A 20,106-nucleotide genomic window follows, 5' to 3' on the forward strand; every position below is an offset into this window, starting at 1 on the left:
AAATAAATTAGTGTCTGGCACACTTTCTCTCAAAAGTTGATTTATAACACCCAATCTGTACCCCAACAGTTGTCCTACATGTTAGGGATTCCATCTCTCTTTCATCTAGTGAATTACTGGCCAGACATAATAACAATCATCTGTCATAAGATGGCCTCTTGAAGTTCTATGCAATTCCAAACTCAGTGATACCAGTCTCGTTGAATATAAAGCCAATTACTTTTTGGCAGCAAACTTAAGGAAATTGCCTAATTAGAGGAACAAAAAGAAAAGGGAATGAAAAAGAATGAAGATAGCTTAAGGGACTTATAGTACATCCTCAAATGGATCAAAATGTGTACCACAGAGGTGCTAGCAGGAGAAAGAATGAGAGAAAGGGGCAGAAATTTTTTTCAAAGAAATGATGACTGAAAACATCCCCAAACTGGGGAAAGAAACTGACATGCAGATCCAGGAAGCCCAAAGAGTTCTAAAAAAGATGAATCCATTGAAGCACAATGCAGAATTTTCTAGGAAAACAAAAGCTGAAGGAATTCATCAATACTAGATCAATCTTACAAGAAATATTAAAGGAAGGATGCCTGGGTGGGTCAGCGGTTGAGCCTCTGCCTTTGGCTCAGGCATCCTGGAGTCCCTGGATCAAGTCCCACATCAGGCTCCCTGCATGGAGCCTGCTCCTCCCTCTGCCTGTGTCTCTGCCTCTCTCTATGTGTGTCTTTCATGAATAAATAAATAAAATCTTAAAAAAAAAATTAAAGCTAATTCCTAAACCTGAGACGCCTGGCTGGCTCAGTCAATAGAGCATGTGGCTCTTGATCTTGGTCATGAGTCTGAGCCTCATGTTTGGTGTAGAGATTAATTAAGTAAATAATTTTTTTAAAAGGTAATTCCTGAACCAAAAGACACCAATATCAGAAAAACACATAAACATGTAAAACTTGCTGGTGAAGGTAAAATGTATATTTAATTTCAGAATACTCTAATTTTGTAATGGTGGTGTGTAAATCACTTCTAACTCTAGCATGAAGATTCAAAAAAAAAAGTATTAAAAAGAACTACAAAACAAAGGATTATATGGGAAGAGAGGAAAAAATAAAGTAAGATGAAATCAGAGACGGAGACAAACCATAAGAGACTCTAAATCATAAGAAACAAATTGAGGTTTGCTGGAAGGGAGGAGGTGGGGGGATTGAGTAACTGGGTGATGGGCATTAAGGAACCAAGTGATGTAATGAGCACTGGGTATTATGTAAGGCTGATGAATCACTAAATTCTACCTCTGAAACTAGTAATACATTATATGCTAAGTAACTGAATTTAAATGTAAAAAAATAAGTGTTTCAGAAAAATAAAAAAAAGAACTACAATAACCTGTTAATGGATAAACAATGTAAAAAGATAAAAATTGTGATATTAAAAACTAAAATATTGGGGATGAATAAATGTAGAGCTTTATATACATTAGAAGTTAAACTATTAGCAACTTAAAATACACTGTTATAAAATGTTTTCTGTAAGCCCCATGATAATCACAAAGCAATTACCTAACCAGATACACAAAAGGTGAAAAGAAAAAAAACAAAGCACACTGCTATAGAAAATGATCAAATCACAAAGGAAGAGAATAAGAGAAAAAAAGAAAAGGATAAAGGAATTACAAACACTCAGAAAACAATTAAAAAGGGATGCCTGGGTGGCTCAGTAGTTAAGCATCTGCCTTCAGCTCAGGGAGTGATCCCAGGGTCCTGGGATAGAGTCTGCATTGGGCTCCCCACAGGGAGCCTGCTTCTCCCTCTGCCTATGTCTCTGCCTCTCTCTCTCTGTGTCTCTCATGAATAAATAAGTAAAATCTTTAAAAAAAAAATTAACAAAATGGCAATAATTAATGTCAATAATTACTTTAAATGTAATGGATTAAATTCTGCAAAGAACAGAATGGCAAAACAAAACAAAACAACAAAAAACAAAACCCAACTATTTATTATTGCATACAAGAGGCTGGCTTCACAGAGTGGGGGGTGCCTGAATGGCTTAGTTGGTTAAGCATCTGCCTTTGGCTCAGGTCATGATCCCAGAGTCCTGGGATCAACCCTCACATCAGACTCCTTGCTCAGTGGGGAGGCTGCTTCTCCCTCTCCCTCTGCCTACCATTCCCCCTGCTTGTGCTCTCTGTCAGATAAATAGATAAAATCTTTAAAAAAACAAAACAAGAGGCTCACTTCGGGTTTTGGGAGACACACAAGCTGAGACAAAGTTGATGGGAAAAGATATTTCATGAAAATCGAAGCCAAAGAAAGCAGGAATAGCTATACTACCAAACAAAATACAATTTAAGCCAAAGACCATTACAAGAGACAAAGAAAAGAATAACATAACAATGAAAGGTAAATTCATAAATAGAATATAACATTTCTAACTAGTTACGTATGGGACATGGAGAACCTAAATATATATAGTAAATGTGACAGAAGGGAAATACACATAGCAATACAATAACAGTAGGGGATTTGAATACCCCACTTTGAACAATAGACCATCCTGAGAGAAAATAAATGAGGAAACACTGGACTTAAAACTGTTAGACAAAATGAATTTTTAAAAAGATATTTACAGAACATTCCATTCAATTGCAGCAGAATACATATTATTCTCAAGCACACATGGAACATTCTCCAGAAGACACCATGTGTTAGGCCACAAGTCATAATAAATTTAAGAAGACTGAAATCATAATGAGCATATTTTCTGACCATAAGGCTATGTAACTAAAAAATCAATTACTAGAAGAATACTGGAAAATTTTTAAATGCATGAAGATTAAACAACATGTTCCTGAAAAACCAATGGGTCAACAAAGAAAAATTTAAAAATATCATGAAACAAAGAAAAATGGAAATACAGCATATCAAGTCTTACAGAATATAGCAAAAATCATTTCTAAGAGGGAAATTCATAGCAATAAATACCTATATTTAAAAAATAAAGATCTCAAATAAACAATTTACATTACACTTCAAGGAACTAGAAAAAGAACAAATTAAGCTCACAGCTAAAAGTAGGAGATAATAAACAAAGTGGAATAGGGCGCCTGGATGGTTCAGTTGGTTAAGTTTCTGCCTTTGGCTCAGGTCATGATCCTAGGGTCCTGGGATCAAACTCTGAGGTAGGCTCCCTGCAAAGCAGGGAGTCTAGTTCTCCCTCAACCCCTCCTCCAACTCATGCTCTCTTGCACTCTCTCTCAAATAAATAAAAATAAAAATTTAAAAATCAAGAAAAAGATGAGCGTGGAAGAAAATTAAATAGGGATTAAAAGACAATAGAAAAGACCAATGATAGTAAGAGCTAGTTTTTTGAAAAGATAAAATAGATGTTTGGCTAGATTCATCAAGAAAGAAAAGGAGTATTAACTCCTTACTCAATATACGGTTTGGAAATAACTTTCTGTAGGTTATCCTTTCATTTAGTTGATGAGTTCCTTTGTCGTGCAGAAGCTTTTTAATTTGATAGAGTCCCATTTGTTGATTTTTCCTTGTTGCTTGTGTTTTTGGTATCATAACCAAAAAGATCATTGGAAGATGAAAGATAAGTAGTGCTTCCACTATGTTTCCTTCTACAAGTTTCCTTCTACGGAAAGGTCTATAAACTTGATTGTTTTAGGTCTCACGTTAAAGAATTTAATTCCTTCGGGTTAATTGTGGTGAATGATTTCAATAAGGGTTCAATTTCATTTTCTGAATGTGCTTATAGTTTTCCAACACCATTTGTTGAAGAGACTGTCCTTTGACCATAGAGTATTCCTGGCTCCCTTGTCCAATATTAATTGACTGCATAGGTGGTGGTTTATTTCTGGGATCTCCATTCTGTGCCACTGGTCAATTTTTATGCAGAATACACTGTTTTAATACAGCTATGTAGTTTGATATCAGGAAGTGGGATGCTTCCAGCTTAGCTCTTTTTTCTCAGGTTCTTTTGTAGTTCCATACAAATTTTAGGATTCCTTTCCTGTTAAAAATGTGAATAGAATTTTTACAGGTATTGTATTGAATGTACATACAGATAGCTTTGGGTAGTAAAAACATTTAAATGTCATTTATTGCTCTAATCCATGAACCCAGGATATCTTTTCATTTGCGTGTGTCTTATATTTCTTTCATCAAAGACTTGTAGTTTTCATTGTATAAATGTTTCATTACCTTGGTTAAATTTATTCCTGTGTATTTTGTTGTTCTTGATGCTACTGTGAATAGAATAATTATCTTTATTTCTTTTTCAGATAATTCATTGTTAGTGTATAAAAACAATCTTTTTTTTTTTGTATGTTGATTTTATATCCTGCCACTTAGCTAATTTGTTGATCAGTTCCAACAGCTTTTTTTTTTTAATTTTTATTTATTTATGATAGTCACACAGAGAGAGAGAGAGAGAGGCAGAGACATAGGCAGAGGGAGAAGCAGGCTCCATGCACCGGGAGCCCGACGTGGGATTCGATCCGGGTCTCCAGGATCGCGCCCTGGGCCAAAGGCAGGCGCTAAACCGCTGCGCCACCCAGGGATCCCGCCAACAGCTTTTTGATTGAGTCTTTGGGATTATCGTTATATATGAACATATGATCGGCAGATAATAACAATCTTCCTTCTTTCTTTCCTATTTGGATGCCTTATATTTCTTTGTCTTTCCAAACTGCTCTAGGTGGAACTTCCAGTACTATGTAGTAAAAGTGTTTAGAGTGGGCATCCTTGTCTTCTTTCTCATTACAGAAGAAAAGACTTCAACCTTTCAGTGTTCAGTATGATGTTAGCTGTAGGTTTGTTATATAGCGCCTTTCTTAAGTTGAAGTATGTTTCTTCTATACCCAATTCATTCAGGTCTTTAGCACAAAAAAAAAAAAGATGTTGTATTTTGTCAAATTCAAGGAATTCATACAATAAAAAAAAATCTGATTTTAAAGTGGGCAGATGATCTGAATAGATATTTTTTTCAAAGAAGACATACAGATGACCAACAGGTTCAGCAAAAAGTGCTCAACACCACTAATCAGGAAAATGAAAATCAGAACCAGAATGAGGTATCACTTCACACTTGTCAGAATAGCTAAAATTAACAATAGAAGAAACAAGTGTTTACGAGGATGTGGACAAAAGGGTACCTTTGTGCACTGATGGTAGGAATGCAAACTGGTGCACCCACTATGGAAAACAGTATGGAGATTCCTCAAAAACTTAAAAACAGAACTGCCATATGATCCAGTAATTCCATTACTGAGTATTTACCCAAAGAAACAAAAACACTAATTTGAAAAGATATATACCCCTATTTATTGCAGCATTATTTGCAAAAGCCAAAATATGGAAGGAACCCAGATGTCCATTAATAGACAAAAAGGTAAAAAGGAGGTAGTATATATATAACATGGATGGTTCTAAAGGGTAAAATGTTAAATGAAAATAAGTCAGAAAAAGACAAACACCATATGATTTCGCTTATGTGTGGAATATAAGAAACAAAAAAATAGCAAAGGAAATAAAGACAAAAACCAGACATTTAGGGAATCCCTGGGTGGCTCAGCAGTTTAGCGCCTGCCTTCAGCCCAGGGTGTGATCCTGGAGACCCAGGATCGAGTCCCACATCAGGCTCCCTGCATGAAGCCTGCTTCTCCCTCTGCCTATGTCTCTGCCTCTGTGTGTGTGTGTGTGTGTCTTTCATGAATAAATAAATACAATCTTAAAAAACAAACAAACAAACAAACAGATATTTAGGGCACCTGAGTAGCTCAGTTGGTTAAGTGTCTGAGTCTTGATCTCAGCTCAGGTCTCAATCTTGTGAGGTTAAGCCCCACATTGGGCTCCATACCGGGTGAGGAGTCTACTTTAAAAATCAACCAAACAAAAAATTCAGACTCTTAAGTATAAAGAACTGGTGGTTACCAAAGAGGAAGGGAATGGGGAGATGGGTTAAACAGGCGATGGGGATTAAGGACTGCAAGTGTGATGATGAGCACTGGATGATATATGGAACTGTTGAATCACTATACTGTATACCTGAAATCAGTATAACACTGTATGTTAATTAGGTGGAATTAAAAACTTTAAAAGCCAAAAGAAAAAAAAAGCGAAAACGAAAACAAAAAATCCTACAAAAACCAATTCAATTTAATGGGCAGACTGAATTAAAAAGCCATTTTTCCAAGGAAGACATCCAAATGATCAATGGACACATAAAAAGGTGCTTGGTGCTCAACATCACTAATCATCAGGAAAATGTAAATCAGGGCAACCCTGGTGGCGCAGCGGTTTAGCGCCGCCTGCAGCCTGGGATGTGATCCTGGAGATCCCTGATAGAGTCCCACGTCAGGCTTCCTGTATGGAGCCTGCTTCTCCCTCTGCCTGTGTCTCTGCCCCTCTCTCCCTCTGTCTCTATGAATAAATAAAATCTTAAAAAAAAAAAAAAAAAGGAAAATGTAAATCAAAACCACATGGAAATATCACCTCACACCTGTTAGATAGTTAGGATCAAAAAGAGAAGGGATCCCTGGGTGGCGCAGCGGTTTGGCGCCTGCCTTTGGCCCAGGGCACGATCCTGGAGACCCAGGATCGAATCCCACGTCGGGCTCCCGGTGCATGGAGCCTGCTTCTCCCTCTGCCTGTGTCTCTGCCTCTCTCTCTCTCTCTCTCTGTGACTATCATAAATAAATAAAATTTTTTTAAAAAATTAAAAAAAAAAAAAAGAGAAAAGATGGGTGCCTGGGTGGTTCAGTTGACTGGGCCTCTGACTCTTGGTTTCAGCTCAGGTCATGATCTTAGGGTTGTGAGATCAAGTCCTGCATCAGGCTTCATATCCAGCGGGGAGTCTGCCTGAAGATTTTCTCCCTCTGCGCACATGCACACACACATACTCTCTCTCTCTCAAATAAATAAATACATTGGGATCCCCGGGTGGCTCAGCGGTTTGGCGCCTGCCGTCGGCCCAGGGCATGGTCCTGGAGTCCCGGGATCAAGTCCCGCATCCGGCTCCTTGCATGGAACCTGCTTCTCCTGCTGCCTGTGTCTCTGCCTCTCTCTCTCTGTCTCTCATGAATAAATAAATAAAATCTTTAAAAATAAATACATACATACATACATCTTTAAAAAAAAAAAAAGTTTAAAAAAAGAGAGAGAAAAGAGGACCTGGGTGGCTCAGTGTGTTAAGCATCTGCCTTCAGCTCAAGTCATGATCCTGGAGTCCTAAAACTGAGTCCCATGTTGGGATCCCTGCCCACCCACCCTCTCAGTGCCCCCTCTCCAATAAATAAATACAATATTTAATTAAAAAGAGAGTAAAGATAACAAGCGTAGGTGAGGATATGGAGAAAAGGGATCCTTTTTGCACTGTTGGTGGACATGTAAATTGGTTCAGCGTCTATGGAAAGTAGTATGGAAGTTCCTTAAGACATTAAAAATAGAACTACCACATCTTCCAGAAATCTCACTTTTGGGTATATATTCAAAGAAAATAAAATCAATATCTTGAAGAAATATCTATACTACCATGTTCATTACAGCATTATTCACAATAGCCAAGATATGGAAACAACTAATACGTGTCATGGAATCTCTCAGGACTCCAAAACAAAATTTTTTTTAAGATTTTATTTATTTATTTGAGAGAGAGAGAGAGAGAGAGAGAGATCATGAGCAGGTGAGAAGGGCAGAGGGAAAAGCAGACATCCCAGAGCAGGGAGCTTGATGTGGAACTGGATTCCAGGACCCTGGGATCATGTCCTGAGTCAAAGGCAGACTAACTGACTGAGCCACCCAGGTGTCCCAAAACAAATTTTGAAAAAAAATAACAAAGTTGGAGGACTACTACATCCTGATTTAAAACATACTACAAAACTAGTCATCAAAAGAACATATAGACCATTTGTAATAGAATATAGAGCTAGAAATAAACCCTTACATACATGGTCACTGATTTTTGACAAGGGAGCCACAACCATTTAATGGAAAAAGAATAGTTTTTTCAACAAACAGTGCTGGGAATATTGGTATCCACATGCCAAAGAATGAAGCTGAACCCTTATCTAACTCCATATTAAGAAATTAACTTGAGGGGTGCCTGGATAGCTCAGTTGGTTAAGCATCCAACTTGTGGTCGTGATCTCATGGAATATGGTACTAATCCCTGCGACTGTCTCTGCGCTCAGTGTGGAGTCTGCTTGTTCTTCTCTCTTCCCCATACCTCTCCCTTCCTACTCTCATGTGCTGACCCGCTCTCTCTCTCTAAAATAAATAAATAAATCTTTAAAACAAATTAACTTGAAATGGATCAAAGACCAAAATAGAAGACCTAAAACTATATTACTTATGGAAGAAAACATAGATGGAAATCTTCACATTAGATTTGGCAATGATTTCTTGGGTATGACACTGGAGGCACAAGCAACAAAGAAAAAAAAAGACAAAGTGCATTTCATGAAATTTTAAAAATTGTGTGCATCAAAAGATAATGTCAATAGAGTAAAAAGGCAATTATATAATGAGATGAAATAATTGCACATGATATATCTGTTATGGAGTTAACAAATAGATTATACAGAGAACTCCTAAAACTTAATAATTAAAAAAATACGATAACAGAGTTAAAAAACTGGCAAAGGATGTAAACAAATATTTCTCCAAGGAAGAAATATGACTACTAGGCACATGCAAAGTTGTTCAACATCACACTGATCATTACAGAAATGCAAATGAAAACTATACTGAGATATCACTTCACATCTGTTAGGATGGCTAATATAAGAATAGAACATAGCAAGCACTGGCAAAGATATGAAAAAGTAGAACCCTTGCTGGTGGAAATGTAAAATGGTATATTACTGTGAAAAACAGTATGGAGGTTCCATAAGAAAATTAAAAATAGGATTAGCATATGATCTAGCAATTTCACTTCTGGGTACATACCCAAAAGAACAGAAAGCAAGGTCTTCAATAGATATTTGTTTACCTATGATCACAGTATCATTTTTCACAACTGCTACAATGTGGAAGCAACTCAAGTATCCATTAGAGGGTAAGTGCAAGAACAAAACGTGATATATATGTACCCTGGAATATCCCTCAAAATAAGGAAATTCCAACATATGCTAAAATATGACGAACCCTGAAGACATTACACAAAGTACAATAAGCCAAACACAAAAATACAAATACTGTATGATTCCACTTGTATGAGGTTCTTTTAGTATTCAAATTCAGAGAGAAAGCAGAATGGTGGTTGCTAGGGGCTGGGGGAAGGGGTAGTAAAGAGTTATTTAATGGGTACAGATTTTCAGTTTTATAACATGAAAACAATTATGGAAATGATGGGTGGTGACACTCTGTGATTAAATGTATACTTTAAAGATGGTTAACATGATAAATGTGATGTTTTAACTACTTTATCACCACACACACACACACACAAAAAAAAAAAAAAAAAAGAGGGGAAGAAAAGGAAGAGACCCCAGGAAAGTAGGGGAAGAACTAATGAAAAAAATATAAAAGAACAGTTACAAGATAAACAGTACAGATTGTGAGATCCAAGATACATTTAAGAAGAGTTCCAAGAGAAAAGAAATGGCCATGAATTCTGCTTCAATACTGAAGCAGTGTGTAAGACTTTTTTAGAATTCAGGACTTGATGTGCCAGAGGAGATAATAAAATTAAAAATTAAAAAATTAAAAATAACTCAAGTGAAAAAAGATAAAAGAATATAAATATTAAATAAAAGATAGAAGTATATACAATGATAGTATAACATAAACTGAGTGATAGGACTGTCCTAACTCTTTGCACCTGAGAATTTTTTTTAAATTAAAAATAAAACACACAAAAGAACCAGGCTATGCATAGCATTAATAAATTACAAATTAAAGACAATGGTCTACCTCCGAAAAAGAGAAAAAAATAGGATTTGGGAAAGTATACAGCAACGTACTTTATAAATTCATTTTGTTTCTTTAAAAAAAACTGAAGTGGGGCACATAGGTGGCTCAGTGGTTGAACATCTGCCTTTGGTTCAAGTCGTGATCCTGGGGTCCTGGAATCAAGTTCCACATCAAGGTCCCCACAGGGAGCCTGCCTCTCCCTCTACCTATGTCTCTGCCTCTATGTGTCTCTCATGAATAAATAAAATCTTTATAGAAAAAAAAACTGAAGCAAATATAGTCAAATGTTAAAACCTGACAAAAATCAATGTCAGATACATGTATGTTCATTATAGTAGTCTATTTTTTTCTTCCTGAATATTTGAAATATTACACAAAAATCAAGACAACATAAAAGGACAAAGCCAAAGAGTTTAAGTGCGAGGTGAGGATGTCAAAGATAGCCTGTAGAGACTGGAGCAGCTTGGTATAGCAGGGAAAGAATGAATGGCAAAAACCAAGCAAACAAAAAAACCCAAAAGCCAAACCAAAACAAACCAAAATAAAATAAAAAAAAAATAAAAAAAAAAAACAAGAGAAAACAACACATGCTAAAAAATGCAATTTATTATTTTATTAAAGATGGAAAGATCCTTAACATGTCTATGTATACTATATAATCGGTGAAAAAGCAAAGAGCAACTGAGGAAATTGGACAGAGGAAAAAATAAGTGTTGAAACAGGTTGTTGGGAAACAGGATGACATGTGGAACAATTATCCTTGAATAGAAAAAACACCGGTCTCCTACTGAGACTTTAATGAAAGAAGAATGATTTCAGAAATAGGTTAGAAAGGTTTTATAGCCATGGGAGTTACAAATTAAGTAAATTACACTTATCAGGCTTTCATTTCTTTCTGGGAAGTATGATATATAGTCACTGCTAAGCAGGAAGCAGGAGAAGAAAATGGAAAGTTCAAAAATAAATGCTTATTTGGGCAATTTTATCTCTATTTTGTAAAATGGAAAGTTTGACTAAAAATGAAAGTGCTGGTACCAGATAAATTGGAATTTTACTCAAAATCACTCAGGGCAAAAGATTAAATAAATGTATCATTGTGGAAATACCAGGATAGTTGACAATTAACTTGTAATATATAATTTTTGTTCAAATTTACCTCAACTAGAAATGGAATTAAGAAATAAAAAGACATATTTGATAACTTGATCCAAACAAAAAAATGATCCAAATTTCTCAAAGGAACTCTTCTTGCAAATATACACCATACGAACACACAACACAGAAATAACTCAAATTATCATGTTGCAATTAGCTACATTTTAGCAAATGAAGTCAATTCCCTAAACTTGAACATTAACCTGCAAAATGTCTAAGAAATTCATCCTTTTGACTTTTCATCACTCATGTCTCCTGAATTCAAATGCTCATCATCATAAGCATTACTACACTGGAATTGAAATTTTTCTGAGGCAGACCTCTATAAAAAGCAGATTGTATTAAAGATATAAAATGTTGAGGTCATTCAAAGCTTCTATTATCAAAATTAGTTGAATTTTTGGAAATATTTGTATATTTCCAAAGAGATGTTATTCTGCCTTTACAACTTGGCATCATAAATCAGTTGTACCAAAGATTCAAAATACCCAAGAACATCTAGCATCAGAAAGGTCTGGAAAGCAAGAATCAACTAAAGTAGTTGCATTAAAAGAGGGAAGAAAATATATGCAAATCCTGATTACCAATCTAGATCTTCACTAGCTCCATTAACTTCACATTCCAAGAGTACATTTGCCTTAGAACATGATAGAAAATAGCAGAGAGGTGGTATCTGCAAGGAGAATATGAATCATCTGAAATAAATGATAAAAGAGACCCAACCACATTATTCTAATTTAGAATTAAAAAGAGTTCTGGGGATCCCTGGGTGGCGCAGCAGTTTAGCGCCTGCCTTTGGCCCAGGGCACGATCCTGGAGACCCGGGATCGAATCCCACCTCCGGCTCCCGGTGCATGGAGCCTGCTTCTCCCTCTGCCTGTGTCTCTGCCCCTCTCTCTCTCTCTGTGTGACTATCATAAATAAATTAAAAAAATTTAAAGAGTTCTGATTAATTTATAAGATTGTGTTCCATACTTTTCTGTCTCTGAATCCAGAACGTTTCTTCTTTTTCTCTTCCTGATGAGGCTCAAGACAAACACCTGCAGCCTTTTTTTCATGGTTACAAACTTCCCCTTCATCTTTATTCTTCCCTTTATCACCAAGTTCATTCTTTAGGTTGTTTACAGATGGTGGAGATTCTGCAAGGGCCCTGGATATTTAAAAAAAAAAAATTGCATTATTCAAGAAATAAGATTTTCATATAGTTTAGTAGAAGTAACAGCAATGATAATTTGTGAAAACTTCTACATGAAGAGGTTCCTCAAAAAGTTAAAAATACAACTATCATATAATCCAAGCAATCCCATTTCTGGTTATATCCAAAAGAATTGAAAGTAGAGTCATGAAGAGATTTTTGTACATTCATATTAACAGCAGCATTACTCACAATAGCTAAAATGTTTGAAGCAACTGAGATGTCCACCGATAAATGAGTGAATAAAGATAATGTGGTATATACATACAACAGAATAATATTCAGCCTTAAAAATAAAGGATCTGATACTAAAAGCACAGGCAACAAAAGAAAAAAAGAGACAAGCAGGATTACACAAAACTAAAAAGCTTCAGGACAGCGAAAGAATAAAATAAAAGAGCAACCTATGGAAAGGGAGAAAATATTTGCAAACCATATATTTAACAAAGGGCTGACATTCAAAACACATAAAGAAAAAAAAACACATAGAGAACTCCTAGAACATTATAGCAAAACAAACAAACAAAACTCAAATAACCTGATTTAAAAATGGGCAAAAGAAGTGAACAAACATTTCTCAAAAAATACATAGCCAACATATATATGAAAATATGCTCAACATCAGTAATCATCAGGGAAAGGCAAACTAAAACTGCCATGGGATATCGCCTTACATCTGGTAGGACAGCTTTAATAAAAAAAAAAAAAAAAAAAAAAAAAAAGATTACAAGTGTTGGTGAGGATGTGGAGAAAAGGGATCCCCGGTACACTGGTGGGGGAAATGTAAATTGAAACAGCCACCTTGGAAAACAGGATGGAAGATCCTCAAAAAAACTAACAACAGAAGTGCAATATGATTCGGCAATCCCACTTTGGATATATCCAAAGGAACTGAAATCAGGATCTCAAGGAGATATCTATATTCCCATGTCCACTGCAGCATTATTCACCATGGCCAAGGCAGGGAAACAACGTAAATGCCTATCAGTCAACAAATAATTAAAATGTGTGTGGCACAGACATACATTTGCATGCAAAATGGAATACTCTTCAGCATTAAAAAAAGGAAGGAAATCTTGCCATTTATGACAACACAGATGAACCTATGCTAAGTGAAATAAGCCAGACACAGAGAACAAGTACTATATTATATTCAAACCCACAAAAGCAGAGAATAGAATGGTACTTTCCAAGGGCTGGGGCAAGGAGAAATGGGGAGATATTAGTCAAAGGGTACAAATTTTCAATTACATAAAGTAAATAAGTCCTAGAGGTCTGCTGAACTGCATATAGTGCCTATAGTTAACAAAACTGAACTGTATACTTAAAAATTTACAAGGAGGAGATACCTCGGTTGCTCAGTGCATTAAGCATCCACTTTTGATTTCAGCTCAGGTAGTAGTCTCAGGGTCCTGGGATTGAGCCCCACTTTGGGCTCCATGCTCAGCTCATAGTCTGCTTGTCCCTCTCCCTCTGCTCTTCCCTCCAATCCCTCTCTGTTTTCTCTCTCAAATAAATAAAATCTTTTAAAAATTAGTTAAGGGGTTAGATCTTATGTTAAGTATTTTATTAATAAAACAACTTATAATAATGACATATGAGAGGGTCGGAAAAAACTTCTAAGGTGATGGACAGGTTTATGGCATAGATTGTTAATGATGGATCAGAAATGTATACTTATCTCCAACACCTCAAGTTGTCTGCATTAGTTATGTACAGCTTTTTGTATGCCAAAAACAATTTGTTAAGTAATTCTGAAAAAAAAAACTTAAAAAGGAAAGAAGTCATATCATATACTACAATATGGATGACACTTGAGAACATTATGCTAAGTGAAATAAGCCGCTGAATGATCCCACGTATATGAGGTATCTAACATAGTCTATTTTCACAGAGACAGAAAAAAAAATGATGGTAACCCGGGGCTGCAAGGGGGAACAGAGGTATTTAATGAGTAAAAAATTTTAGCTTTGCAAGATGAAAAAGTTCTAAAGATCTGTTTGACAATAGTGTGAATATATTTAACACTACTGAACTGTACACTTAAAAATGGTTAGGATGATACATTTTGTTATTTTTTTAAATACAAAAAAATAAATTGAAAGAATAAATGTGGGACCAAAAGAATAAAAAAAATGGTATTCAAATAAAAACATGAACATTAAAAAATTCTAGGGCTTACCAGGTTAACCCAATTATTAATAGCAAGAAAAAACTAAACGTTCAGAGGTCCCTCTAGCTGATTAGAGACCGAAACTGACGCTGTATTCTCCAAAGATTTTTCCTAATTTCTTCATCCTCTATTCTTTCAAATTGCTACATGATTTAGTGACTAAACCATATCATATAATTTGTTATTTTTTGTATTCCCAGAATCTTGCTTTCTAACTATCAGAGAGAGTCAAATGACTCTGTTCCTTTTACAAACCAAAAACTGTCAAATATCAGCATGTCATCTTGTTCAACATGGTTAAGATCATTAAGAGACAGGCTATCCAGAAGAAGCAAATAATAAAAGCTAGAGTAGAAATACACTAAATAGAAACTAAAAACAAAACAATGAAACCAGAAGCTGATTCTTTGAAAAGATCAACAAAATTGATAAACGTTTAGCTAGACTTCTCAAAAAGAGAGAGAAAGAGAACTCAAAGAAACACAATCAGAAATGAAAGCGGAGAAATAACAACTGACGCCACAGAAATACAAAGGATTAAAAAAAAGAAATACAAAGGATTATACAGGAATATTATAAAAAATTATGTGCCAACAAATTGGATAACCTAGAAGAAATGGATAAATTCCTAAAAACATATAGCCTCCCCAAACTGAATCAGGAAAAAAATAGAAAACTTGAACAGACCAATTACCAGCAATGAAATTGAATCAGAAATCAAAATACTCCCAACCAACAAATGTCCAGGACCAGATGGCTTCGCAGGCCAGGTAAAATCTATCAAACATTTAAAGAAGACTTAAAACCTGTTCTCAAAATATTCCAAAAATAGAAGAGAAAGGAAAACTTCCAAATACATTCTATGAGACAGACATTACCAGAATATAACAAAACCAGATAAAGACATTACAAAGAAAACTCAAGGCCATTATCTCAATGAACACAGACACAGAAATCCTCAACAAAATATTAGCAAACCGAATCCAACAATCATTGAAAAACTCATTCACCAAGATCAAGCAGGATTTATTCCTAGTATGCAAGGATACTTCAATATTTGCAAATCAACATGATACATCACATCAACAAGAAACAGAATAAAAACCATACAATTGGGACACCTAGGTGGCTCAGAGGTTGAGTGTCTGCCTTTGGCTCAGGGCATGATCCCGGAGTTCCAGGATCAAGTCCCGCATCAGGATCCCCTTGAGGAGCCTGCTTCTCTCTGTGTCTCTTATGAATAAATAAATAAAACCTTAAAACAACAACAACAACATATGATCATTTCAATAGATACAGAATAAGCATTTGACAAATCACAACATCAATCCATAATAAAACCCCTCAACAAAGTAGGCTTAGAGGGAACATATTTCTAAGGCCATATATGAAAAACCCATAGCTATCATCATACCAAATAGTAAAATAGTGGGAACTTTTCCCCTAAGATTAGGAAAAAGACAAGGATTCCACTCTCATCATTTTTATTTAACATAGTACTGGAAATCCTAGCTACTAGCAATCACAGAAATAAAAGGAATCCAAACAGATTAAAACCTTATTTGCAGATAATATATTACATATAGAAAACTCGTAAGACCACCAAAAAACTTCTAGAGCTGATAAATGAATTCAGTAAGGTTGCAGAATATAAAATCAATATATAAAAATCTGTTGCATTTCTGTACACTAATAATAAAGTAGCAGAAAAAGAAATTAAGAAAACGATCCCATTTACCACTGCAGCAAACATAATAAAAAACACCTAGAAATAAATTTAACCAATGAGGTCAAAGACCTGTACTTTGAAAAATATAAAACAGTGATGAAAGAAACTGAATGTGAAACAAACAAATGGAAAGACAGTCCATATTCATGGATGGGGAGAACAAATATTGCTAAAATGTCCATACATCCCAGGACAATCTACAGATTTAATGCAATCCCTATCAAAATACCAACAGTATTTTTCCCAGAACTTGAACAAATAATTCCAAAATCTGTATGAAACCACAAAACATCCCAAATAGCCAAAGCAATCTTGAAAAAGAAGAGAACTGGAGTTATTTATCCTAATCCCAGATTTCAAGATACATTACAGGACCAATAGGCGCCTGGGAAGCTCACTCAGTTAAGTGTCCAACTCTTTCCCCCCCACTCCTACCCTCAAATTGAACTCTTGATCTCAGCTCAGTCTTGATCTCAGGGTCATGAGTTCAAGCCTCATGTGGGACTCCATAGTAAGAAAAAAAGACATACTACAACGTTGTAGCAATCAAAACACTATGGTCCTGACACAAAAACAGACACATATATCAACAGAACAAAGAGCCCAGAAATAAACCCATAATTATATGGCCAATTAATTTACAACAGAGGAAAGAATATGCAATGGGAAAGAGTCTTTTCAACAAAAGGTGTTGGGAAAACAAGACAGCTCCATGGAAAAGAATGAAACCAAAGTACTTACACTATACAAAAAAATAAACTCCAAATGGATCAGAGACCTAAATGTGAGACCTGTAGCAAAAGTTTCTAGATATGTCTCTGGAGGCAAGGGAAATTAAAACAAACAAAAAAACAACAACTACTGGCACTGCATCAAAATAAAAAGCTTCTGCCCACCAAAGGAAACAATCAATAAAACAAGAAGACAATCTACTGAATGGGAGAAGATATTTGCAAATGATATATATGATAAGAGGTTAGTATCCAAAATAGAAAAGAACTTATACAACTCAACACCCAAAACACAAATAATCCATTTTAAAAATGGGCAGAAGACATGAACAGACCTTTCTCCAAAGAAGACATCCAGATAACCAAGAGTCACATGAAAAGATGCTCAACATCTCTAATCATTAGGGAAATGCAAATCGAAACCACAATGAGGTATCACCTCACACCCATTAGAATGGCTAAAACCAAAACCACAAAAAACAACACATGATGGTAAGGATGTGTAGAAAAATGAAACTTTGTGCACTGCTAGAAATGCAAACTGGTACAGCCACTGTGGAAACAGTATAGAGGTTGCTCAAAAAGTTAAAACTAACATTACCATATGATCCAGTAAGTCCACCACTGGGTGTTTACACAAAGAATATGAAAATACTAATTAAAATAATAGATGCACCCCTATGTTTATTGCAGCATCATTTGCAATAGACAAAATATGGAAGAAACCCAACTGTCCATCAATAGATGAATGGATAAAGAAGATGTGTGTATACACATACAATGGAATATTCCTCCGCAATACAAAAGAATGAAATCTCGCCATTTACAACAATATGGATCAATCTAGAGGGTATAAAGGGTAAAATGCTAAGTAAAATAAATCAGTCAGAAAAAGACAAATGCCATATTATTTCACTCATATGGGGAATTTAAGAAACAAAACAAATGAACAAAAGAAAAAAAAAGACTCTTAAATACAAAGAACAAACTAATGGCTGCCAGAGGGGAGGGGAGTGGGCAGATGAGTAACATGAGATAAAGGGGATTAAGAGTATACTTATTGTGATAAGCACTGAGTGCAAGTGCTGTTGAAGTGAGCACAATGTGATGAGCACTGAGTAACATATAGAATTGTTGAATCACTATATTGTACACATGAAACTAATGTGTATGTAAACACTGTACATAAATTATACTGGAATAATAATTAAAACTTAAAAAAAAAAAAGGGAGAAAGATTGGACACTACTCTTCCAATCATCCAGAGTTCCCAACCCAGTGCCTTATACAGAGAAAGTAGGCAATGTGGCTATGGCTGATTATGGAACAAAAATGGAAATCCTTATCTATATTGACCAGAAAGGGATTGGAAAAATATATGCTGGGATTAAAATACAATATGAGAAAATTCTTAATGCATTCCTTTTACGTAACTATTTAAAGAATATAAAAACCAATAGTTATTTCACTTACTTATAAATAGTATTTTATGCATGTTAACAAAGGCAAAACAGTATTTGAATTTATAAGTAAGAAAAATAACTTTTTAAAAAGGTTAAATCCTAAAACTAAACAATTTTTTAAAAATATTTTATTTATTTATTCATGAGCGACACAGAGAGATGGCAGAGACATAAGCAGAGGGAGAAGCAGGCTCCTTGCAGGGAGCCCACTACAGGACTCAATCCCAGAACCCCAGGATCACGCCCTGAGACGAAGGCAGACGCCCAACCGCTGACCCACCCAGGTATCCCAAAATAAACAAATTTTTTAAAAGCAACAAGAAACTAACTCACTATAGGTTTTCCCACCTGGTTCAAAATCAATCTTTTGACCACAGTTCAAATTTCCTTTCAACCTTGACCCCAACTGATCAAGGCTGGATCATTTCCCTGTTTTATTTCCTTCTGAAGAGTTTGTGGAATCAAATGATGATGGGCTGATAAAGTGAAGACCTAAAGTATTTATTCACAAAGAAAAGATTTCTTCAATCAAATGCTGTGGGAGCTACACTAGTTGCTAAGATAAATATAGTAAGACTGTCTCTGTCATCAAGAAAGTCACAGTAAATAGGGAAAACAGATAAGCCAACTGATAAAGAATATATAAGGACAAAGAATAGGTTCAGGAAAAGCCTCCTGGAAAGAGTGACTCTAACCTGATTTCTCAAAAACCTTAGGTTCTAAAAAAGAAAATCTACAGACATTCAATATCATTTGGTATACCAGAAACCCTCCTAACCACACTGCTTTATTCAGTCCAATTAATTGAATGGCATTCATAATTTCTTCTGAAAAACATACAGGCTGATATCCCATGATACTCTGAATGCTGCTCATATGTAGTAGGCAAGTTACACCCTATTATACCCCTGCAACTTTTAACATCTTAAGAATTGCACACTACCAAGAGTCACTTTGTCTTTTCCCTATTTTATTCCTGATAGTTGACTCCACTGTGGTAATGATATAATAATACAGTGATTTAAACATTATAGAACCGATGACATATAATGATGTACAGAAAGAAGACTTCTGCTTTCAACCCCAATGGAGTAACTACACTTAGATTTGCCTTCCTAGAGTGGGGAAAAATACAGAAAATCTAACAAAATATATAAAACATTTTAAGATACTGAACAATAGACAGCAACTGTCTGAAAAAAAAAGTAGGTCTATAGTTGTCCTGAAGTTCTACTTGGAGACATTTTCCAGATCAGGAACAGGATCCCAAGCAATATAAGAGTGACCATGCTAAGTTGAGGCCATAGTTTGGAGAGGCTGAGGTGACTGGAATTGGTGGGCAAGAGGACCAGAGAGGAGGAAATACAGGAAGAAAAAGTTCCATGAACCTAATGGAGCCTCCCTTGTTAATATTAAACAGTACACTCTTAGGATTAAAGTATCCAATATTAGACAAGAAACAATTACCAAAGAGCTATAGGCCAAATAATTTCTAGCATTCACAAGCAGGAGTGTTCAAGCTGTGACAAATCATTGAACACTCAAGGCATTTAGTAAACACAACAGATGGGTCCTGTCTTATTAGTAGGGCTGACTTAGCCCTAGAGCAAAGGATACTCTATCTAAACCATGCTGGGGGAAAAAAAAAGTTTAAAAACAAGTTCCAGCTGATCAAATAGATTCTCCAATAAGTTAACTACCTGTCAGTACAAAAATCAATATACTTTTAAGGAAAACAAAAAAATCCAGACACTC

At 35.4% G+C, this 20,106-nt stretch overlaps 1 protein-coding gene across 11 annotated transcripts in view; it reads right to left on the bottom strand.

The window, feature by feature from the left end:
• Positions 1-20,106, bottom strand: part of MICU1 (mitochondrial calcium uptake 1) — a 248,383-nt gene that overhangs the window by 161,243 nt on the left and 67,034 nt on the right. For 7 of the 11 annotated variants that reach the window (XM_038534288.1, XM_038534292.1, XM_038534291.1 and 4 more), the window contains one exon: positions 12,036-12,210. The exons of the other annotated variants lie outside the window; for them this stretch is intronic. In XM_038534288.1, the coding sequence (XP_038390216.1) occupies positions 12,036-12,210 (175 nt within the window). The remainder of the gene's footprint in view (positions 1-12,035; positions 12,211-20,106) is intronic. 11 annotated transcript variants of the gene reach the window in all.

Source organism: Canis lupus, chromosome 4 (assembly GCF_011100685.1).
Source record: "Canis lupus familiaris isolate Mischka breed German Shepherd chromosome 4, alternate assembly UU_Cfam_GSD_1.0, whole genome shotgun sequence".
Taxonomy (NCBI): domain Eukaryota; kingdom Metazoa; phylum Chordata; class Mammalia; order Carnivora; family Canidae; genus Canis; species Canis lupus.